Source organism: Gracilinanus agilis, chromosome 6 (assembly GCF_016433145.1).
Source record: "Gracilinanus agilis isolate LMUSP501 chromosome 6, AgileGrace, whole genome shotgun sequence".
Classification (NCBI taxonomy): Eukaryota; Metazoa; Chordata; class Mammalia; order Didelphimorphia; family Didelphidae; genus Gracilinanus; species Gracilinanus agilis.
The window spans coordinates 16,116,535-16,141,398 of NC_058135.1; the positions used below are offsets into that span (position 1 = coordinate 16,116,535).

Consider the following 24,864-nt stretch of genomic DNA (forward strand, 5'->3'; position numbering starts at 1 on the left):
ATATATATATATATATATAGAGAGAGAGAGAGAGAGAGAGAGAGAGAGCGCGAAAGAGATATACATATATATATATATATAGAGAGAGAGAGAGAGATATAGAGAGAGAGAGAGAGAGAGAAAGAGAGAGAGAGAGAGAGAGAACGCGAAAGAGATAAACCTGGAAGATGTTTAGGGGGAAAAATTAATAGATAAAATATAAACTTCCTTCATTTTTGAAAACAAAGAAGAAAATTAAATTACGAGCATCAAGGAAAAATGAAAATTCACAAGTGAAGAAATGAAAGGAATTAAAAACACCTATAAAAGGAGAAATAAAAACCTAACCTAATCAGAGAAAAAGAAATTAAAGAAGCCATTAATGAACTACCAAAGTAAAAAATTCCTCCACAGATAGGTTTACAAGCAAATTTTAACAAAGAGAAGTTAATCCTACTATTACATAAACTGTTTGCAAAACTCAGAAAAGAAAAATCCCAACTTCTTTTGTGATAAAAAGTATTCTTTCCTAAAGAGACCAAAAAAAGAAAGAAAACTACCAGGATGGACTTAGACCAGGAATGTAAGGTTGGCTCAATATTAGGAAAATTATAAATAATAAAAATCATAGTTTTATACAGAAAAGGCTTCTGATGAAGAATATAATACCTATATCTATAAACATTCTCCACTCTCCCACGTATCACCACCAACTAATAACACTAAAAGTATAGCATTAAAGTTACTTTTCCTTAATATGGTAAATAGTATCTAGCTAAACCCCAGAGCTGACATGTGTAACAGGGAGGCATTTTTAGGAGGTCCAAAGATAAACAAAGATGTTAATTTCCACCACTATCATTTAATATTGTGCTAGAGTTGCTGGCTATAGCAATTATGCAACAGCTAGGTGGCACTGTGTATAGAGCACTAGACTTGGAATCAGAAAGACCTGAGTTCCAATCTAACCCCAGACAGTCACTAAAGCTATATGACCTTAGATAACTCACTACATTGTTGTGCCTCTGTTTTTTCATCTGTAAATGAACTTAACTTGTAGGATATTCTTGTGAGGATCAAATGAGATGATAATTAGCACAATGCATAGAAAATTGTAGCTATTATTATTACTAAGGAAAAGAAATTGAGGAAATAAATACTGAAAAGGGAAACAAAATGATCATTTTTTTGCAGAACAATTGTTTTCACAAAGTTGTAGGAAACAAATCTATTTGTATAACGTCTACAAAACTAGGTAGGAAGAGGAAGAAAAATTAGATGCCAAGTAACTACACAATACTACAGACAAAATCACAAAAAGGAATGGCTATAACTTCAACTCCAAGATGTACTTTATTGTAAATAAAGACAAATGTAAATAATTTAATGTTAATTGGCCTGAGCCAATAAAAAATGACAACAAAGCTAAATTAACTTATGTATTCAGTGCCTTACCAATCAAACTACCAAAGGATTCATTTAAAGGGAAAGAACAATTGACATATGGCCAAAGGATATGAACAAGCAATTTTCAGATGAAGAAATCAAAGCCATCGATAATTAAAAGAAAAAAATGTTCTAAATCCCTCTTGATCAGAGAAATGAAAATTAAAACAACTCTGAGGTATCACCTCACACCTAGCAGACTGGCCAATATGGCAGTAAAGGAAAGTGGTAAATGTTGGAGGGGATGTAGCAAAAATGAGACACAGGTGGCCTTTGTCTCTTCCTGAATGAACAATGCTGCTTCTTTATCAACACATCAGGAATAGTGAGAGACACAGTTAAATCCAAGAGATAGAGCTACATGCCTAAAAGATTCAATACTTAATCATAATTCCTGGGGATAAGTGTCATCATGGTTACCCTATATACTTCCTTTTCTTATGCCTTTACTTACCCTAATAACCTTCCTTACTATTGGGCCCCCTAATAACCCAATTCCTGCATTTTACAATCACTTTAGTGGCTAGCTCCACTGCCCATAATGTTCTCTTATTAAGATCTTACAGGCAAGGGGGCAGCTGGGTAGCTCAGTGGATTGAGAGTCAGGCCTAGAGACGGGAGGTCCTAGGTTCAAATCCAGCCTCAGCCACTTCCCAGCTGTGTGACCCTGGGCAAGTCACCTGACCCCCATTGCCCACCCTTACCACTCTTCCACCAAGGAGCCAATGCACAGAAGTTAAGGGCCCAAACATAAATAAATAAATAAATAAATAAATAAATAAATAAATAAATATCTTGCAGGCAACAACATCTATATCAATTCCTACTGGGAGATGGAGAAGGAATCGATGTGTATAATTGGAATTTGGGAGATGCCATTTAAAAGTATATATATATTTTCTATGGACACGTGGGGACCTTAAAACTACATTTCTTGTGGTCCAACGGGTTTCCTGTTTTGGATTACGTATTCAAGGTGAAGGACAGCTTTAAATAGGGGGAAGTGACTTTGAACTCTCCCTTAGCTAGCAGGCATGGGATACGAAAGGTAAAGATGGCGGAGGCAATGTGAATTCTTAAAGGCGCGTGGTCTAATGATTTTATCTCTATCAGCATGGCTTTAATTAAACTACTAATATCTATGTTTATATCAGTCTTTATCATTTTTAATTGTAACAGATGAGAGAGACCCCATTAACAAACAATGCCCCATTTCAGCAGGAAGCAGTTTAACCAAAAACAAACAAAAAAAAACACCCATTTTCCCCTTGGACTCATGACCCCTCTCCTAAATTCTCCCCCTTCATCATCTTCTATCCTCATTTTTTCTTTTTTTATATAAAACAACAACAACAAAAAAACAGGAATGATAAATCTTTTTTTTAAAAATTCATTAATTCAGAATATTTTTCCATGTTTACCTGATTCATGTTCTTTACCTCCCCCCTCTCAGAGCTGACAATTCTACTGGGTTATACATGTATCATTCTTCAAAACCTATTTCCATGTTATTCATATTTGCAATAGAGTGATCTTTTAACATCAAAACCCCAGTCACTTCCCCATCGAACCATATAATCAATCATATATTTTTCTTCTGCATTTCTGCTCCTACAGTTCTTTCTCTGAATGTGGATAGCTTTCTTCCTTATAAATCCCTCAGAATTCTCCTGGGTCATTGCACTGCTCCTAGTAGAGAAGTCCGTTACATTCGATTTTACCACAGTGTATATCCATCTCTGTGTACAATGTTCTCCTGGTTCTGCTCCTTTCACTCTCCATCAATTCACATGGAATTCCTCCAGTTCATCAGGAATGGTAAGTATTGATAGGCCTAAACCCCCTTTCCTCCTTTTCCTCTGTACCTACTGGAACTCCACTTCACAGGACACTGTTACTTCCTTTGCTGTGAAAGCAAAAGGTCCATGATGGATTACTATTCTGAAACTATACTGTCTGTACCATGTTAGGAACTATACAATCATGGGAACCAGTTACTTCCCACCGTAGAACAGCCAATGAGACAAGTCCCAGATTGCACCCTTAACTTTCTCAAATCCATAAAAATCTATGTCTCCCCATTCCCAAGAGAGGCCCTTTGCTAGCTCTCCCAGCATTGTTGGTGGAATTGTGAGTTGAACCAACCATTCTGGAGGGCAATTTGGAACTATACTCAAAGGGTATAAAACTGGGCATAGCCTTTGATTCTGTAATAGCACAACTGGGTCTGTATCCCAAAGAGATAATAGAAAAGGAGAAAGGACCCACTCGTACAAAAATATGTATAGCTGCTCTTTTTGTGGTGGCAAAGAATTTGAAATTATGGGCATGTCCATCAGCTGGGGAATGATTGAACAATTTGTGGTATGTGCTGCTGATGGAATATTATTGTGCTATAAGAAATGATAAGCACAATGATTTCAGAAAAATCTGGAAAAATCTGCAGGAACTGATGCAGAGCAAAATAAGCAGAAATGGGAGATCATTGTACCCAAAAAACAGCAATACTGGACAATGATTATCTGTGAAAACTTGGCTCCTCTCAGCGAGGCAATGATCTGGAACAATCATGAAAGACTGGTGGGAAATGCTCTCCACACCTCCAGAGAAAGATCTGTTGGAGTTATCTTTCACATCAGCCTATCTTTGGTTTTATTTTGGGGTTTTGATTAGGTATGACTTTGTTCTTACAACCATGACCAATATGGAAGTGTATTTTGCATGACAATTTTTAGAAAATGAACAAATAAATAAGGAGGGAGGGAAAACAGTGACAAAACGTATCTGGAGGAACTATCCAGAAGCTTAAGATAAATAATAAAAAGAAGTGGGCAGGAAGAGGGCCATACTACAAAGTTAGATGGCACTGGTTAAAAACATGGTCAATCTGTAGAACAGATAAGGGAAATAAGAGAAGTGAACACACAGAGCAGTATAGTATCTGAGGAAACCCAAAGATCTTAGCAGCCTGCTCTTATTGCCCCTCCTGGGAGGGCATTGCCATCACCTTACCTTAGTGCTCTTTCCCACTCCAGGCTATCCTCTCCTCAGCTGCCCAAATCACGCCTTAGTCAATAAACTTCAGCAGTTCCCACTTAACTCTAGGATCAAGCAGAAAACCCTTTGGCCACGGAAGTCCTTCCTTCCCAGTTTTCATATATCTCCATGAATTCTGTGATCCAGAGACAGGGACATTGCTGCTCCTCATAATAGATGATCCATCCATCTCCTCTCAGTTTCCTTTGAGGCTTAGGGAAAACAGCTCTGCATGAGCCTTGCTTTACCTCTGGGCTAATCCCCAGCTTGTCCTGTAGAGGATAAGCTCCTTGTCTCCCCCTATTCCATCAAGAGCTCCTTGAGGGCAGGACATATTCTGCCTTTCTTTGGATCCCTAGCATTCATCACAGAGCAGACACTTAATAAATGAATGCTGATTTAGTATGAGTTGACAGAAATCAAATCTAGATTTAGATGTAAGATTCTTTTTTTATTCAGACCAAGTGAAGACATAATAGATATAAAAAAAAATCACATAACAAACAAATTACAAGAGCAAAGAAACAGATCACTACTTTTCTAGGCCTCAGCTTCTTCATCTGTAAATTGTGGAGATTCCACTAAATGGCCTCTGAGGTCCCTGCTATCACCCTGTGCCTTTGGACCTAAGACCTCCCAAGTTCCTTCAAGGCTATTCCTCCATTGCCCTGCGCCACTTTCCAAAGCAAAAACTACTGCCTATTCATTAGTACTTTGTGTCCCACATGATGGTTGTCCCCCAAGAGAAAAGAAGCTTTCTGAGGGCCTCTTACATCACTCCTTTCCATACTCTATGGTCCAATCAAACTGATGGTCTTGTTATCACTCATACAGGTCCCTCCACCTCCATTACTTTTTGTCCTCTAGGCATGAAGGTTCTTCCCATTTACTCTCCAGCTATTAGGATCCTTGACATGCTTAGCTGTTCCCTAACTGTTCAATGGTCAGAGGATATGAAAAGGCAGTTTTCAAATGAAATTATTAAAGTTATCTATAATTATGTGAAAAAAATGTTTGAAATCACTAGCAACTGGAGAAAATGCAAATTAAAACCACTCTGAGGTACTGCCTCATACCCATCAGACTGAAAAAGTAGGCAAAAAATTTGGAAATGCATGACAAATGCTGAGGAGGATGAGAGAAAATAGAGGCACTGTTAATGTAGATATGAACTGATTCAACTATCTAGCCCAGTGGTTCCCAAACTTTTTTGGCCTACAGCCCCCTTTCCAGAAAAAAATATTACTTAGCACCCCTGGAAATTAAATTTTTTTAAATTTTAATAGTAATTAATAGGAAAGATAAATGCACCTGTGGCCATCACCGCCCCACTGGATCGCTGCAGCACCCACCAGGGGCAGTAGCACCCACTTTGGGAATCATGATCTAGAGAATCATGGAATCATGCCCAAAGGGCAATAAAACTTTGATTCAGCAATACCACTATTAGGTTTGTAGCCCAGAGATCCAAGATAGGGGAAAAGAACTCATATGTACAAAAATATTGATAGCAGCTCTTTTGTAGTGGCAAAGAATTTGGAACTAAAGGAATGTCTGAACAACTTGTGATATATGATTGTGAAGGAAGACAATTGCACTCTAACAAATGAGAAGTCAAATGATTCCGAAAAAATCAGAAAGACTTAACTAACACAAAGTAAAGTGAGCAAAAACAGGAGAACATTATACACAGAAAAGGCCTATATTCATATATATATATATGAATATATATAGTCTATATTGTAGCCCAGGAGCTGGCATGCAGTAGGTATTTAATGACTGTATATTGTGAAGTTGGGTAACCATAGAAAGTAAATAGACCAGAACACAGTCAGCAACGGATACTAAAAAATGGCTACAAAAGGGAAACACTGATTTTATAAAAGGCCAATTATTGGACTGATCCCTGGTATCTGTCAATGCCTCATTCCGTGGGAGGCCTGATTTTCCCCATCCCCCTCAGGGTGAGGGCCTTCTTTCTGTGACTGCCTCCCCCATTAGAGTGGAAGCTCTGGGAGGGCAGAGACTGCTTTTGCCTCTTTCTGTATGCTCAGCCCTTAGCACCAGTGCCCGGCACAGAGAAAGCCCTGACTCTGGTAAGTTATAGGACACAGACAATGAGGACCATTTCTCCTGCCTCATTCAGGACAGACCTGCTTTGTATTAACAGGTAATAGAATGACTAATGAGAAGTCTAAGCGTTTACCTGAGTTCAGAGAGTTCTGGAAATGCATCAGGGATCTCAGGCATTTTGTAACCACACCCATCTTGGCCTGTCTAAAAAAGAGTTTACAGTGCAATTAAAGACAATCTGGCTTAGAAAGGTTGACACTGAAACTTGAGGGGCTTCTTTGGCACCCATTAATCCTCTCCACCCTCATTTACTAAAAGATCTAACAACTGGTGCTGACCAAGTGCTTCAGGGTTGATGAATCCTAAGCCCAATGGCCAAAAGTTCTGAGTCTTCTTGGACATAGCTTCTTTTGTGGGATGGTGGATCTCACTTTACATCAGTTCTTGGCCACAGATTCTGGAGCAGTAGAGCCTAGCATGCTGCAGCTTCACTCAAGAGCATACAAGGGAATGTAAGACTTCTTCTCCTGGGCCCAGCATTGTGGGAATAGCTTTGTTTTTTTTTTTCCTCTCCTTGATTCTGGCTTTTCCTATCTCTACTCTCAGTAACCTCACAACAATCAGTGATTTAAGAAAATCTCAGAGCCAATATATGGTTGGGGGAGAACTTCCAAACCAACGGGAATTCCACATATCCCCAATGAACAAGCCAGGATAATGGAGAAACATGATAGTCAGATACCTACCAGCATTGGAGCATCTGTGGTGGGGACAGGCAATGGCAGATTGGAGAGAAAACCAAAGGAAGGAGCAGCAGGTTTGGGTGTGGAATAACTTGAGGCTGAAGAAACAGTGTCAGCAACTGGAACAGAAGCCATAGATCTGTTTGCTTCTTGTGGAGGATATGAGGGAAGGAATGGAAAACCCTGAGCAGCATAAGGAGGCATTCCCGCTGGGCTACTGTACAGGCTGGAGGGAAACCAAGACCAAGAATGAGATTAGAACTTAGGGATAAATTGATCAGGCCATTCCTTAAAATTCTTATTTCTGGACTCCATCAAAATGAGATCAAAGAACATGGCAGATTCTCAAGAGACAGTCTAGCTAAGGATAAAGTAGCAAAACCATCCAAGAGAGATAGACACAGATGATAATATATAATATGTAGCTTTTAGGCCAGAAAGATGAAACAACTTAATCTCTTGATAACAAGATGTTCTAAATAGGGACAAAGTGGACTAACTGCATACTAAAAAACCTGAAGATAAATATAATTTTGTGGCCAAGGTAGGGAGCCAGAACCCTGAGGTTCTACTAGCAACTTCCCTCTGCCTTATTGTGGATGTTATTTCCCTATCCAAAAAAAAGGCCTTGAACAAGCAGACTACATCATTCTTACATCTCCCAACAATATGATAGGAGAACAAGGAAATCTAACTCACAGAGAAGAGTGAAATGGCCTGAGGAACATGGTCTTCCTTCATCACTCCCTCACTGATAGAAGTTGGCCAGGTGGTTCAGCAGTACCAGACCTGGAGTCAGGAAGATCTGACTTCAAATCCAATCTCAGATACTAGCCTCAGTTTCATCATCTGTAAAGTGTGGATCATAATAGCACCAACTTCCAAAGATGTTCTGAGGATCTAGTGAAACAGCATTTGTAAATCATAAGGGGAAAGGGCCTACTTGTACAAAAATATTTATAACAGCTTTTTTTGTGGTGGCAAAGAATTGGAAACTGAAGAGATGGCCATCAATTGGGAAATGGTCGAACAAGTTATGATATATGATTGTGAGAGAATATCATTGTGCTAAAAGAAATAATGAGCAGCTCAGAAAAACCTGAAAGACCTATGTAAACTGATTCAGAAGGAAGTAAGCAGAACCAGGAAAATATATATTGTAATAATAATATATGAAGAGCAACTGTGAATTAACTATTATCAGCAATATGAGGATTCAAGACAATCTCAAAGGACTTATGATGAAAAATGCTATCCATCTCCAGAGAAAGAACTGATGGAATCTGAACTCAGATTGAAGCAGATCATTCTTCACTCTCTTTTCTTCTTTTGGCTTACTAGTCTCAGATGTGGGGGAAAGGAGGGATAGGGAGAACATGGAACTCACAAAGTTAGAAAACAAAAGCCAATTAAAGATGTTCTATATGGAAAAGAAATTGGAATCTTTCTACTTTGCTCCAAAAGGCAAAATCAAGACTGGTAGAAAGAAGTTGCAGAGAATCAGCTTTTGGTTTAGTCTAATTATTTTTTAAATGTTCGTAATTCCTTCAGTGGTAAAAGGTTGTCCTGTGAGACAGCATGATGTAATTGTAATGGTACTCTCATGATATCAATATACTTATTTGCCTCTATTCCAAAACAGGGAAACAACAACAACAACAAAACTCCTCCCAAGTCCTCCATTTAAAGGGGATCCAGAAACCCAGCCATTTCTTCATTTTTCACCAGTGACAACCCTTGGATTTAATTCTACCATCATAGTAAATTCCCCTTTTCCTTCTTTAAGCTTCCTTGTGTAAGGTTTTTTCCAATTAGATTGCAAACTCCTTCTAGGCATAGTTTGTCATTTTCCCCTTCTTTGTATCCCAGAAATTAAGTGCTAATCATATAGTATTTAATAAATGAACATCATGTTATATAGTAAAAAAAAAAAAGAAGAAAAAGAAAACAAAAGCCAAAAATTATATTTACATGTAACTGGGAAAAAACACATTACAAAACAATACAAAAATTTTTGTGAAATGCTTAGCACAGAGCCTGGGCACATAGGAACACTATAAAAATGCTAATTATTATTACTACTACTACTTGTTCCTCTAGCCAGCACTGTCAAGAGCAATACTTCCAAGAGCTTGCAAAGATTCCAGAGATGTCATCTCTTTTCTCCTTGAGCAGGGTTCTACATTTTTTTTCATGTCACATTTCCCAATGGGAAGCTGGTGAAGCCTATGGACTCTTTTCTCATAATCTTTTTAAACAAATAAAACAAAGAATCGATTACCCTGAGATAAAGATAAATATATTTTTGGCATCCAGATTCATAGATTCTAGGTTAAGAACCTCTGTCCTAGGAGGGAAAGTATGATATAGAGAAATAGACTTCTTGATATTCTTTAAAAATTTATTTTTATTTTCAATTCCACATTCTCTCCCTCCCACCCACTGAGAGGAAATATAATACCCATATACATATGAAATCATGCAAAACATAACTGCATGTTAGTCATGTTCCAAAGAGGGAGAAAAAGGCAAGAAAAATGAGGGGAAAACAATTGGCTTCAATCTGCACTCAAAAGTGCATTCTCTCACACTCTGGAAATGGGCAACAACATTTTACATCATGGTTCTTTGGGTTTGTCTTGGGTCACTGTACTGTTGATGAGAATAGCTAAATCATTCATATTTGTTCATCTTACATCATTGCTGTGACTGTGTACTATATTCTCCTGGTTTTGCTCACTTCACTCCGCTTCAATTCATTTAAGTCTTTCCAGGTTTTTCTGAAACTACTCCTCTTCTCATTTCTTGTAGCACAATAGTCTTCCATCACAATCACATATCTATAACAGGTTGTTCAGCCATTTCCCATCTGATAGGCATCCCTTCAATTTCCACTTCTTTGCCACCACACACAAAAAAAGCTGCTATAAATAGCTGATTTAAAAGATCCTTTTCCCTTCTCTTTGGTACTGCTAGGTCAAAGGGTATGCATAATTTTAGAATCCTTTGGGCATAATTCCAAATTGTTCTCCAGAATGGATCTTGGATCAGTTCACAACTCTACCCAATTTTTCCACATCCCCACCAGCATTTGTTGTTTTCCCTTTTTGTCACATTAGCCAATCTGCTAGGGTACCTCAGAGTTGTTTTAATTTGCATTTCTCTTATCAACAGTGATCTAGAGCATATTTTCATGTGACTATTGATAGCATTGATTTCTTCTTCTGAAAACTGCCTTTTCATATCCGAGCATTTGTCAATTGGGGAATGGCTTATGTTTTTATAAATCTGGCTCAGTTCTCTATATATTTGATAAATGAGAACTTTATCAAAGAAATCTGCTGTAAAATCTTTTGTGGTGGCAAAGAATTGGAAATTGAGGGGATGTTTATCAATTGGGAAAGGGCTAGACAAACTGGTATATGCTGGTGAGGGAATTACTAGTGTGCTATAAGAAATGATAAGCAGGATGATTTCAGAAAAAGCAGAAAGATCTGCAAGAATGGATGCAGAGTGAAATAAGCCTAACTGGGAGAACACTGTACACAGTAACAGCAATAGTGTACAATGAGCAACTGTGAAAGATTTAGCCACACTCAGCAAGACAATGATCCAGGACTGGAGTTAATTGCTCTTTAAATGTCTGGTGGAATTTGTAAATCCATCTGGTCTTGGGGTTATTTTCTTATGAGTTCATTTGCATTATTCAACTTCTTTTTCTAAGATAAGGTTAATCTGGCCAATTTATATTTTTGTAAATATTTACCTGTTTCAACTAGATTATGAGTTTATTGGATACTGTTCTTCATACACAGGAAAACTTTAATATACACCTGTCATCCTACCATCTCCAATAGAAATAAAAACATAAGGGCAGAAATTTTTTTTATTTGCAACCCTAGTGCTAAGCACCATGCTCAAGTCATAAAAATCACTTAAATGTTTGCTAATTAAATGACTGAAAAGGAACCAGGGTCACTAATTGGCAATAAGCCAATTGGAATCTCAAGATTATGATAATACCAATCAATGGGGCCCAGGTGGTCTTCTTCTTCCTAGGACACCAACAATCTCTCCTTAGCCAGTCCCCGTAGACAGCTTTCCATTCTTGCATCTAGCTTGACACCACTGGAGGTCAGAAACATTCCAGCCACAAAATTCTCAAGTCTCAGTGACTTCAGCAGTGACCAAGTTTCCAAGTACTTAGTTTAATTACTGTCAGAGAACAGTACTGTTCCTCTGCTTGGATCTAGGAAAACATGTTTCCAAAGGCAACCATCCTGATTTGCTCTGAGTGCTGCATAGTTCCTCTGGGCCCTTGGCAGGGAGGAATCCCCCTAAAGAAAACTCTGTTCTAACTCCTTTACCCTGGGATTCAGCAGGAATCTGGAATCCCACCCTCAAGGTAGAAAATATAGTCCAAGGACCCTGATCCTCATTTGCTGCTTACTCCCTAGCATATTCAGGGGGGGACTAATCCTTGGCCACTCTCCCCTCCAGTCCTGGAATTCTCACATTAGAAAAACCTCTGCTCCTGCAACCTCACTTTTTGATTGGATGGTTCCTCCCAGAACCTCTGCTTAAGAAGGGCATCCTGGGCAGCTGGGTGGCTCAGTGGATTGAGAGCCAGGCCCAGAGATAGGAGGTCCTGGATTCAAATTTGACCTCAGATACTTCCTAGCTGTGTGACCCTGGGCAAGTCACTTAACCACCCCCACATCACCTAGCCCTTACCACTCTTCTGCATTAGAACCAATACACAGTTCTGATTCTAAGATGGAAGATAAGGATTTTTTTATTTAAAAAAAAGGGCATCCAGGCCAGCCTGGTCTTTTTCTTCTCCAGGTTACACTTCAGATTTTTGTCTTCCCTGTATGGGTTGTCTTTCCTCCCCATTAAAAGGTAAGATCCTTGAGGGCAGGACTGTCTTTCTTTCTGCTTCTGTTTGTATCCCCAGGGCTTAGTACAGCAGCTGGCACAAAGTAAGGGCTTAATAAACTTTGCTAAGTAATGGTCACACCTGAGGTGCCCGTGTATTTTTGCCTGCATTAAAAATATCTACTTAATCTGAAAATGCTTCAAGACCAAAAGTTTCAGGAAGAGAGGTTTTCCATGATTTCCTTCCTCACTGGGGTAGGTGCACATAGGAGGGAAGGTATCTGGATGAAATGATACAGAAAAAAAATGGGTTCACACCTGGTTTTTTAAAGAGTGATGCTTCTCTAAAGAAGAGGGTTTTATCCCTTAAATACTTAAGAATATTCATGTACAATAGTTTACATTTATAAAGCAACTGAGAGTGAATCAATACTTTTCTTCTAACAACCCAGTGAGGCAGAAAAGCGAAAACGATACAAAAGATAACCAGAAAGAAAAACCTGTTGCTAAAGAAAATAGCCTTCATGAGTTGGAAAGACCCACATGAATTGATGCAAAAAAAGCAGAACCAGGAAAACATCATATACAGTATCAGCAACACTGTGGAAAGATCAAGTGTGACTGAATTAGCTATTATCAGCAATACGAAGATTCAGGAAAATTCTGAGGGACTTACAACAAAGAATGCTATCCTCCTCCAGAGAAGAACTGTTGGAATAGGAATGCAGATGAAAACATATGATTTTTCAATTGTTTATTTGGACAAATGCTTTAGTTTTAGAAGTTTTAGTTTTAGAAGATGATTCACTTTATATTATAAAAACGAATAATATGGAAATGTTTTGCATAATACATGTATAACCCAGATTGAATTGCTTGCCAGCTCTGGGAAAGGGGGGGAAAAGGAATGGAGGGAGACAATTTGGATCATATAATTTTGGAAAGCTTATGTGGAAATTTGTTATTAAAATTAAAAATTAAATCATAAAAACTTTAAAAACATAGCTTTCTCATTAAACTCAGACAAAAGGCTTCAGCAACACCAAGAAAACCCTGCACCCATCACCGAATCGCATCTGGAGAGTTTTGCTTTAATCGAAAAATTGGTTGAAAGAGGGAAAGCAATGATTCTCCTTTAGCAGGAGATTTAGTTACCATGAAAATTATTTAAAAGGACTTTGGGGATAGGTGAATACATTTCCAAATGCAGCGGAAAACCTGCCCAAACCCCAAACTTGTTAAGAGATAATAGAGCTTTTTTTAAAACTTACTATGAAAATGCTGAACTTGGAGCCAAAACTGGAGGATTCTTCCAAAACTCATCCAAGAGACTCTGAACAATCTTTCCAAGGTCTGAGTGCATTGTAAACTGAAAGATAAACGTTATAATATTTTAGGGGATTTAGACAATCTCTTTGAAAGATCATGCAGGGCTTACCCAAGTTCAGCCACCAAAATAGCTGAAGTTCCCTCAGAGTTCAGAACCTCATTTCCTTAGGGTAGGGATTTCTCCCATGGGCAAAGGACACAACTCTCTAGTAGTAGTCTTCCAGAGCTGTGGTGGTCATTCAAGAATAACCCGTTTCCCCCTTACAAGCCCTGCCAAGCTTATCCTTGGACAGTAGGCCTCTATGACCACTCATACATCCAGGTTGGTAGGTCCAGCCCACTCTTGTACTTTTGTGGCCCAGAAGAACAAAGGTGACCCTGACTCCAACCATGGACAGTGAGGCACCAGAGAGGGTAACATGTTTGTCTTCTGACTCATTTGGACAGAAATACAAGATGCAGGGTCCAAAGCAGTCATGATTGCTGACCACAACTCATAGATTGCTGCAGTTTAAAGTGGGTTTGTCAGCCAGTTGCTGAGGCCTCAGATAATCATTAAGAGCTGAGCAGGTCCTAGACCATCCCATAAAAACCAATCACAGAGCTAAAAGAACTATTCAACTATTTCTAGTAACTGAAAGGTTCAATGGTGAACTCTGAAGGGAGATATACCCTAGGCACAGTTCCTTAAGTTAGCTGTGCAGGAAGGTACATTAAAATTATGGTAGGGGACCACCTGATTCCAATCCTTCCAAGAACAAAAAAGGGTCTCTCAGGCCCAGAGGTGCAGAAGAAAGAATCACCTGCCACCAAGGTACTGGTGAAAGGAAGACAGCAAACTGGAAATGAAACCTATACAAATATTTGAGCATCACAACAGAACTAAGACCCAACCAAAGCCTTCCAAAGCCCCAATTTCATAAATGCAACATTTAAAACACATTTCAGATTTATCACTATTTAGCAGGACTTCCCTATTCATTTGGATTAACCAATCCCATATACCTACATTGTTTACTAATGGACAGGTAACGTACACTCCATGTTTGTCCATTAAATGATGTCGTATTGGAGGGTAAACACTGATCACTGGTTTTTCCTGAGGAAACTGAGGAGGAAGCAAGCTAGGGGGGTGGAACAGAAGAAAAAGACATGGTAAGTCCTACATTCAACACACACAGTCCTCCTAGAGCTAATCAATGACGATACAGACTGGTCTGCCACAGCTGGAAGAAATTAAGGTTCAAGGGAGCAATCAGAGCCCACTTAGCTCCACTCTCCTTTCCCTGATGAGGAAACCAAGGCTTCCATGGTTAATGGAGGAATTTTTGCTCAGCTAAAGGCCCCATGTTTCCAGCTTTCTACTGGCCATTCCCACATGGTTGACTTGCCCACCCCTCAAACTGGATACAATGAAAACTGCACTTTTCCTCTTCTCTCCCAACACTTGCCTGTCTGTTGGCCTCTGCCTGTTAAGGATGTGCACATCCTGACATCACTTCATCTCTACCCTTTGGAGTTATCAGGCCTCATGCTTCTACTCCTTCTGACTCTGCTGACCACACTCTCCACCTCTGCTGGCTCATCCTCCAATCACCCCCTCTACTTGGGGGTCGGCTCTGTCATGGGCTGGCCTCAGCTCCCATGGGTTTGACCAGCACCTCTATGCAGATGACTCCCATACATATCCAGGCCCACTCTCTCCCCTGAGCTTCAGTCTTGCGTCCCCAGATACCTACTGAACCCATCAAACTGGATGTCCTAGAAACATCATAAATCCAATGAGCCCCAAATTCTCCAACCTACCCCACCCTTTCTCTTAACTGATTCAAACATTATTATTATTTCTGTTGAGGATACCACAATTCTTCAACCTCCAGAGTTTGTAATCTAGGCATTATCTTAGACTTCCCCTCTTCCTTCTCCCCATGTTTAATCAGTTGCCAAATCCTGGGGCTTCCATCTTTACAACCCTTCTTTCCCCTTGCACAGAGACCCCTCTAGTTTAAGCCCATGGTAATTCTCACCTGCATTATGGCACTAGCCTCCTCCTTGTTCCCTCCCTTCCCAAATCTGTCCTCCACAATGCTTTACTTAAGCCCAAGACTGACCACCTAACTTCTCTACTCAGTCAAATTCCTAGCTCCAAATTCCACAAGACATTTCCTGTTCCTCCCCCACTGCTCATGTCCTTGCTCTCATGTGCTTTGTGTTTCAAACATACTGTATGTGCTTATAGGTGTTCCATTTCCATCTATACCAATGATGGAGAACCTTTTAGAGACCGAGTGCTCAAGCTGCAACCCTAATGCCACAAGTGAGCCTCCCCCTTACCCCAGACAGGGGAGGGAGGAAGTGCTCTCACTGGGCTACTGGGTGGAAGAGCAGGTGATGTGAGAAATGTCTTCAAGTGTAGTGGAGAGGGGGAAGGGAGCAGCCCCCTCCAGCCCATGTGCCATAGGTTCACCAACGTTCTGTGTATAATTGGCTATGTCTAGGCCATCTCCATTAAAAGGTAACCCTTGGGCCTATTGTTGTTGATGGACTAACAGAAAGAGAAGATGAAATAGGAACTGGCTGCCAGGCCCTGGTGATTCTTTCTCTATAGTGTCTCTCTCAGCCTTTCTGCTCATAATGCCACCACATGGGGGAGGCCCTCATTCAAACCAACCACCCTGTTCATCTTCCATCTCCACTTTTTCTATTCATCCTTCCTACAGAAGCTAAAGACATCTTCTAGATCCGAACACAGACCTCCAGGGACTCCCTACCTCCTACATGATTAAAAACAAAACAAAACAAAACAACACTTTTTCCTGCTCTCTGAAAGGCCTCCGCCAGGGCCCAACCTAAGCCTCCATGTACAGTTCCAGGCAAACTGAGACATTCTCCATTTCTTAGCTGTGGTCTGTCTCCCTCCCAGTGTGCACCTGACAAGGCTGGCCTCAATGTTTATACAACTCTCTGACATCTCAGAATGCTGATGCCTTCTCTTCAAACCCCAAGTCTTCCCTGACTCCTTTTCTGCAATTGTTTATTCCTTGTCTGATCTTTCCTGTATATAAGGAGTGCATGCTAATTTTTAGACCCATGATCTGTGGACATCTGATTCTTTTGCAAAATCACAAAAATCCTGAGGGCAGGAGCTAGACTTCTTGACAGTTACATTCTGAGGCTCATTTGTGATTTCATCATCTTGGGGGAAATTCCTTCACCAAGGGTCAGTCACAAGAATCATTCCTTGGTCCTAGGGAGCTAACAGTAGTCCTACAGTTACCCAGTGTTAGGATCAGGTGCCAGAAACCAGGCTTTAACTGGAACTTGAAGGTAAGCATTTAAAAGGTTTCTTACATTCAATTTTAAAACAAGGTAAGTCTAAGTACATGGAAGATAGCATGGTAGACAGGGCCAAAGGCTGCTTCCACAGGAAGATCCGAGTTCAAATATGTCAGTCAATAAACATTTATTATGCACCTACTATGTGCCAGGCACCATGTTAAATACTGGGGATACAGTAAGTGGACAAAGACAGTGCTCAAGTAGCTCACAATCTAATGGGGAAGACAACATGCAAACAAATATGTACAAATAAACTAGAGACAGGAAAAATAGGAAATAATTAGGAGGAAGAAGGCTCTAGAATCAGAAGGGACTGGGGAAGACTTCCTGTAGAAGGTTGGATTTTAGCTGGGACTTGAAGGAAACCAAGAGGCAGAGATGAGGAGGGAGAGCATAGGAGTCAGCCAGAGACTGTGCCTAGATCTGAAAGACTTGAGGATCTTGTTGGTGTAATAGGCAGGAGGCCAGCGTCACTGGACCAAAGAATGTGTGTTAGGGAGAAAAGGGTGAAGAGACTGAAAGGGAGGAGGGGTTTAGTGAACAAGGCATTTTATATTTGATCATGAAGGTGAAAGGAAGTCACTGAGTTTACTGAGTAGAGGGTGATGTCTTTGGATCTATGTTTTATGAAAATCACTTTGATGGCTGAACAGAGGATGGATTGGAGAGGAGAAAACACCCTCCCAGCAGCTACTTCAATAGAGGTGATAAGGGACTGCTTTTAGGTGGGATAGGGGGAAGAATGTCAGAAGAGAAAAGGGGATTTCCAAGAGAGGGTTATAAAGGTGAGCTTGATGGGCCTTGGCAATGGTTTAGATCTGAGAGGTGAGAGAGGGAGGAATCCAGGCTGACTCCCAAGTTGAGAGCCTGTTTTGGATAATAACAGGGAAGTTAAAAGGGAGTGGAGCGGTCTTAGGGGTAAAGAGAACAATGTGTTGGATATGCTGAGCTTAAGACGTCTACTGGACATTTAGTCTGAGACATCTGAAAGGCAGTTGGAGATGTAAGACTGGAAATCAGCTGAGAAGATGAGGCAGGATAGGGAGATTTAAGAATTATCAGCACAGAGATGGTAATTAAATCCATGGAAGCTAATGAGATACCCAAGTGAAATAGCTAGAGAAGAGGGCCCATATAAGAGCCCTGAGAAATCCATAGTAAGCAGGCATGTCCTGGAAGAAGATCCAGCAAGAGACAGAAAAGGAATGGTCAGAGAGGTAGGGAAGAACCAGGAGTGTCCTAAAAGGCTAAAGAAGAGAGCACCAAGGAGAAGAGGGTGATCCACAGCATCAAAGACTGCAGAAAGAAAAGACCAATGGATTTGGTAACTAAAAGATCATAGGTCGCATTTGAGAGAGCTGTTTCAATGGAATGAAGGCAGATTGTAAGGGCCTGAGAAGAGAGTGAGGAGAGAAAGTGAAGGCACCTATTGGAGACTTCTCAAGGAGCTGAAATCTTTTACCAGCTATACGACCATGGACAAGTAACAATATCTGGTCTACATTTCCTCATCTGTAAATTGGGGACAATTCAAGTAGCACCTACCCCACAGGTCTGTTTTGTGTTTCAAATAAACACGCCTAAAACACCGGACCTATAAATGTCAGCAGCCCCCCCCCACACACACAAAACACTCAACCTTAGCAGAAATCACCGCTGAAGAGGAAAAGGATCACCAAATGGAAATCCAAGTGGGAACTATAATGGAATACTTACATATTAATGTTAATTGTGAGGTTGTTTACTGTGAAGGGTAATCTGTACTCCACATCCTTCTGGATCTCAGCTATACTGTTGAAGAAAAGCCAGAAAAACATCGTTAGTGCTGGAAAGAAGCAAAATCCCTAGGGCTTGGCCAGCCACTGGCTCTGAAGCCATTCTATTATCAACCAGCTTCAACACTAGTCACAAGAATCAAATGAAAGACTGACTGTCCACAACTTTGCTAACAGCCTAGAGAAAAACAACTCAGGCCAGGTATCCAAGCTATTCCTTTCCTTTAACCATTTCCTAGCCTTGTCTGTCAAAAGAGGCAATTGGTACTTCAAGGTAGGGTTTCCTCTTGATGAAGCACAGATCTTTGGGGACATGATACCTTCTTCTTAGTCACTAACCTGTTTAATAAATATGCTCCAGAATTTCCCCAGGAATTCGAATCAAGCTCACTGGCCTAGGGTTTAACAGAAGGGACTTCTATATGTTCTTCACCCTGCAGGCCCTTTCCCATTCCTCATGTTTCCTAAAGGTTCCTAACAGTGGTGCAAGAGTCAAATGTGCCAACATGAACAATCTGCTAATCTCCAGAATCCCCATTTTCCTTCAAGACTCAGCAAAACTAACTTGTATTCCTCATGTGAGGGCATGAAAAGTATGTAACCATATATTTGCATGTCCTGTACTTCCTGACAAAGTAGGCACTGAACACATTTGGCGTCTGTCTTTCATCAGTTACCACCATCCCATTCCTTTCATCTTTTATCCTCCTCTTCTCCCCACAGCTAACCTCAAATCCTTTTGGTCATTCCTACTTGGTCTCTCCCTCAGTCCACTTTCACATTCTAGATCACCCATCTGTTTTCACAGCAGCATGCCACATGTCCATTTGCCACCAGCTCGTTTCCACCCTTTTTTGTCATCTAACAATCTCATCTGGTTGGTGTGTTCTCTAGGCATCCATACTGGTTCCCTCTGACCTTTTTCTTCCTCACTGTCTTCTTCAGTCTTTAGGTCTTGGTCGTATCCCAACCCTCTGATGCTTCCTTCACAGATTTTTAGTTCAGAGAATCCTGCCTATTGTCCCTCTGCAAATTCTGAAACTCCCAAATCTTGGGTGAGCATCAAGTAGGCGAATATCAAGGAGGAGAGCCTGAAGGACTAGAGAACTTGAGCAGATGATTGTCTAAGCAGCCAGCCAGAGAAGAGAAGAGGGAGGGCCAGGTTATCACCAAGACAGAAGAGGAAAGCTCAGTGGCAAATGGCATTTATTTTCTCAATTGAGTCTGGATCAAGGACCTCCCCTGAGAGGATATGGAAGGTCTGGGATGGAAACCTTAGAGAGAGAAGAGGCTTGGAGCAGTCACCGTGGGCAGATACTAAGATAATGTAAATCTGTATGGAAGGTACCAAAGTGGCAGTTACTGTCACTCTTATCTTCTACTGGTTTTCCTGTTTATACATTAAGAATAGAAGAATTTTGAGGACAGGAATATTTTTACTCATTTCCTTGGTGTTTAGGGGAGGGGAGTTACATGAAAAATAATTCTTAGACAATCACTCATTGACCATGAGTGTCCCTACCAATTGCTCTGTCCTAGTTTCTCTTTTCTTTTCCCTCTATAAAATCTCAGCCACTTCCATGAGCCCAATGATCAACCAACTCTAGATGTTCCTTGAGTGCCAATGCTCTGTCAACAATTACCTTCTGGACCTCAGAGGCCTCCCCCATTCTCCACATCTAAACAACAATCGCTCCCTTCACTAAGCTCTCTTATCACCTCGCCTTACAAGGTGCTCCCAGAAACCCAGGCACTAGAGCTGGCAGGTTCACTGCCCAAAGCATCATTTCCATTTTGACAACATCCTTGTGTAAACCCTCTTCTTTTCAACTTATAGACACAATCCTAGTTCAGCACTTGCCTCTGCTTTGTCTCCCCTGGGAAAGTCCAAGAACCTTCAGAGTAGGTTCCAGAGTGTTTTCTTGTATTTGCACTCCTAACATTTGGTACAGTTGGTACTTAATGAATGGTGGCTCCCCTCCCTCTTAGATCCCTCTCCTCACCAATCTCTCAGCTGTCAAAATGATTTCATCCATTGTAGATCTATTCATGTTACTCCACTACTCAATAAACTCCAGTGGCTCACTATTGCCTTGAAGATAAAATTTTAAAACTTGGGGGAAGTCCTCCACATACCCTACAATACAAACACACTGTCCCACACACCTTTTATTCTCTGTCTCCTTCTCCATCCCCCTCATGCTTGGCATGGTCTCCCTTCTCACATCCACCAATCTCCATGGCATCTTTGAGGAATCAGTGCAAAATGTCCCTTGTGCAGAGGGCCTTTGTTGGTCCCCTTTCTAGATCGCACACATTCGTAGTTATTTTCATGTCACATTCATGCTTCCCCAATAGATTGTAGAGGCTTTTTTCACTTTACTGTGTATTTCTGAAATTTAGCACAGGGTCTATTTACTGAGCACATGGCGACAGCTCAGAAAACAATGATGACTGATGAGGGTGTCATAGCTATAATGTACAATATGTATAATACATAGCTATAATGTATAATACATAGATATAATGTATGAGACTTTAAAAAGTTCCTTCTTAAAAGAAATATGCCAAAAGGCATGAGATATATTCTAAGAGACTATAGATTCAGCAGCTGCTGAAAACATTGTTAAAGCTATTCTTTTGGGATAGCTAAGGGAAAAAAAATTGGTAACAACCAATAAGTGCCAGATAAAATCAACAGGAACAGTCCCTGCCCTCAAGAGGGTTAGATATTTCTAATGTTCTTTTTTTAAAAACCCTTCCCTAGGAGCAAAAAGGGTGATACACTTGGGGTTAAGTCTGAGGCTAAGTTTGAACCTGGGACCTTCCATGTCCAGGGCCTGGCCTCTCTCTACTGAGCCACTTAGCTGCCCCAAGAAGATTATATTCTAATTGGGAAGCCATGGATATGTACACACACACATGTGCACATATACATATACACACACGAAATCATTTCAAGGTTGTTTTGGAAGGAAAGCCATAACTAAGGTGAACAGGCAAGTAGGTGGCATGGGAATTTTGAAGGAAACCAGGGACTCCTTGGTGCTGAGAGGAAGAAAGCATTCCAGGCATGGGCAAAATACAAAAGTCAGACCTGGAGATGGAGAGTCTGGTGTGAGGGACAAGGTCAGTAAGGCAAGGACAACAAAAACTGTGGACAGGAACATTTAAGAAGTCTGCGAAGGTACGAAAGGATCAAGACACCAAGAGCTCTCAAAGGTAGGCAGGAGCACTTTGTGCTTGACAACAAAGGGAGAGGCTGGAGCATGCTGAGGAGGGAGGGGGTAATGCAGTCAGACCTGGGTGTCAGGAAAGTCCCTTGGGGGACTACATGGAAAAGGGAGAAAGGAAAGTGAGATAGTTGCAATGGTTCAAACAAGAGGTGATAAGAACCTCAAATAACATCATAGCTGTGTGTCCACAGAGAAGGGGATGTATGCAAGAGCAGTTGGGGAGAGAAACAAGATGAAGGCAACTGATGGGCTCTGTGGGGTGAATGAGAAGTCCAGCATGCCAATCAGGCCACCAGTATGCAAGGCTTCTGGTGCCTTTGAGATTACAAGGAGGAGTGGGCTTAGGGGAAAAGGTGATATGGGATGTGCTGGACTTGAGATGCTTTATAGAACCTTCATTTCAAATGTTCCACTGGCAGTTCCAGCTGGAGAGATGGAAAGTGCTGGCCACCAGCTGTACCTGTGGGAGCTGACAGCTAGTGAGGTCACTGAGGGAGAGAGCACTAGGGCACAACCATAGGCATGACAAAGATATTACTAGGACAAGGGAAATGGAGCAAGGGAGGTCAAACAGGCAGGAGCAGAATGGGGCATCTAGACAACCCCAGAGATTGAGAGCCCATCCTTCTGCTCAGGGCCACAGTAGTTAAGAAGACCAGAGCATCCTGCTGAGATGTGGTCAGGTCCCAAGCCAGATTAAGAGAGGAAGGAGGCCCAGAGAAGGGGCTGACGATAGAGGCCCAGGGAGGAGAGAGAGGACCGACAGGACAAAAGCTCTTAAGGAGATGAGGTTTTCTCAAGCAGGCTGGAGGCAGAAGGCCAGAGAGCAGGTGTACAGGAGCTGGCCTTGGTGGAAAAGGTCATTTCTTCCCTGCAGAGAAGAACAGAAGGAAGCTTGACTTAAGGAGCCACTTGTCTTCTTCTGGAGCCAAAATGAGGGTGTTCTTCTTGACCAGACTTAGGCCCAGTGTCCGGAGAGGTATACAATCAAAGCATGAATGTAGAAACTTTCCACAGAATCCAAACTATTATACAAGATGATCTACAGACAACTGAGTCTGAGGTGAAGGAGATGGAGAGTGAGATCTGACTGTCTGGAGGAGATGAGTTTGAATTCTGCCTGGAAGGCTATATTGTATGGCCCTGGGAAAATGACTTAACCTGTTTGCTTCCCTGTAAGATGAGGAGAATCATAGCACCCACCCATCCTCTGTTGACGGCTGCTGAGGATCAAAGGAGATTATATACATAAAGAGCTTTGCAAACCTTGCCCAAAATACTACAAAAATACTATTGTTAGCTATTTAGTGCTAAACAAGAATAAATTTAATGTTGACACAATTTCATCAAGAAAAAACAAGCCATAAAGACTGTACCTTCCTTCTAAAATGAAAAACCCACCTCTCTCACTGTCATTTCTTTATAGAAAGGAAGGAAATGCTTCTCCTTTTGAGAGCCCAAGGCTGGGGCTCCTCCCAGGGTTGCTGGTTTGTCCTTTGGTCCTCATCAGAAAGAACCTCAAGAAGGGGAACCCAATGGCCAGTTCCTGGGGCTTCAGCTCCACCACCCTCCCTCTCCCAGGAACTGTTTCCAGGCTAAAAGAGCAGTGTTTCCTTTATGTGAGGAGCCTCCAGAGGCGGGCAGGCCCTAGGAGTTTGACTTTCTGGGAACCCATTTAGGATTTCCTTGGCAGGGATCCTGGAAGGGTTGATCAATTCTTTCTCCAGTTCCCGTGAGAGTGAGGCACTTAAGGCACACCGGAAGCAGTGATTCGCCCAGGGTCACAAGGCCGCTGACTGGTACAGGGGAGATGAACCTCCCTAACTCCCCAGGCGGGGTGTAACGCGCCGCCCCTCCTCCCGCAGCTGCTTTTGGCTCTGCAGACCTTTTCACTCCTTTTCCGGGAAAGATAAGATGATGCCCCCTGGGTTCGGCCCGCGTCCCGGTCGGGATCCATGAACCTCCCACCGGCCTATGTGGGGCCGAACCCCCAGTTTTCAACTCACTGTGGCCAAGGACTGCCCCCTACCCTCGTCCTCCGGAGGTCCAGCCTTGAACCCTTCACCTGACAGAGAAGGAAACTGAGGCAGCCTTCCCTGACCCGCGAGGAAGCGGCGACCCCAGTCTCGTCGGGACTTTTATATCTGGTCCCCCGAATACCTGCTCCAGGCCCGCCCGCCCCCTCGGTACCCAGAGCCCACCTGGCGTGCGCGGCGCGGAGGGACTCGATGAGCCGCTGCTTCTGCTGCTGAAGGCTGGTGAGCCCCCCAGCGCCGCCACCGCCGCCGCCCCCCGCGCCTCCTCCTCCGGCCGCGGGCGACGCGCCGCTCTTGCTTAGCGGGAAGAGCCAGCTCATGCCTGGGCCGAGGCCCCGCGAGCTCGGACAGGCGGCTGCCGGGGCCGTCGGGGCATGTCAGGCCGTGGGGTTCGCTCACTCAGGGAGGGGGCCGCCGCTATAGCTGCGCCTCCTCCTGCGCCTGCGCCGCCCCTTCCAGCGCCTGAGACCCACCCACCGCCACCGCCGCGGCGCCTCCTGCGCCTGCGCCTTCCCCGTGCGTGCGAGCCCGTAGGGTGAGCCGCGGCGCGTAGCGTACGTGCGTACGTGTTTGCGTGCTACGCGCTTCGGGATCGCGCTACACGCTGCGGGCTGACGTCATCGTGCAGCGCCTCGCCGGACTTGTGAGGAGAGGTGGCGCCGCGCGGCTCCCGCGCCCCCTTCTCCCGGGCCGGCGAGAGGCGTCTATGGGGCCGCCGCTGAGGCTTGACTCTATGGCGAGGACGAGGCGGAGGAGCACGATGACCGCATCGGCACCAGCGGAGGTACAAAAAGAAAACTTATTTTATAAAACGACTCTTCAATCAAGTATAATATTTTGATGCTCGTTGGCATCTAAACCCTTTGCGTTCCCACTATGCCAGCAGCGACCGTAGATCATAGCCAAAGAATTTGTGAAGTTTGGGCTTGCAACCTGGATGACGAGATGAAGAAAATTCATCAAGTTATACGGAAGTATAATTATGTTGCCATGG

At 42.3% G+C, this 24,864-nt stretch overlaps 2 protein-coding genes across 8 annotated transcripts in view; one reads left to right on the plus strand and one right to left on the minus strand.

Annotated features, from left to right (window-relative positions):
- The window catches only part of VPS37A (VPS37A subunit of ESCRT-I), a 34,276-nt gene extending 10,012 nt beyond the window's left edge, over positions 1 to 24,264 (minus strand). For 2 of the 6 annotated variants that reach the window (XM_044681198.1, XM_044681197.1), the window contains exons 1-6: positions 24,036 to 24,262; positions 18,540 to 18,614; positions 14,494 to 14,608; positions 13,427 to 13,524; positions 7,281 to 7,503; positions 6,668 to 6,738 (exon numbers count right to left, since the gene is read on the minus strand). In XM_044681198.1, the coding sequence (XP_044537133.1) occupies positions 6,668 to 6,738; positions 7,281 to 7,503; positions 13,427 to 13,524; positions 14,494 to 14,608; positions 18,540 to 18,614; positions 24,036 to 24,190 (737 nt within the window). In that variant the 5' untranslated portion in view covers positions 24,191 to 24,262. Of the gene's footprint in view, positions 1 to 6,667; positions 6,739 to 7,280; positions 7,504 to 13,426; positions 13,525 to 14,493; positions 14,609 to 18,539; positions 18,615 to 24,035 lie in introns of all 6 variants that reach the window. The other 4 variants (XM_044681199.1, XM_044681194.1, XM_044681200.1 and 1 more) reach the window with 4 other exon arrangements.
- Positions 24,265 to 24,495: 231 nt separating this feature from the next.
- The window catches only part of CNOT7 (CCR4-NOT transcription complex subunit 7), a 32,511-nt gene continuing 32,142 nt past the window's right edge, over positions 24,496 to 24,864 (plus strand). For both annotated transcript variants that reach the window (XM_044681202.1, XM_044681203.1), the window contains exon 1: positions 24,496 to 24,654. The gene's annotated coding sequence lies outside the window, so the exon portion shown is untranslated. The remainder of the gene's footprint in view (positions 24,655 to 24,864) is intronic.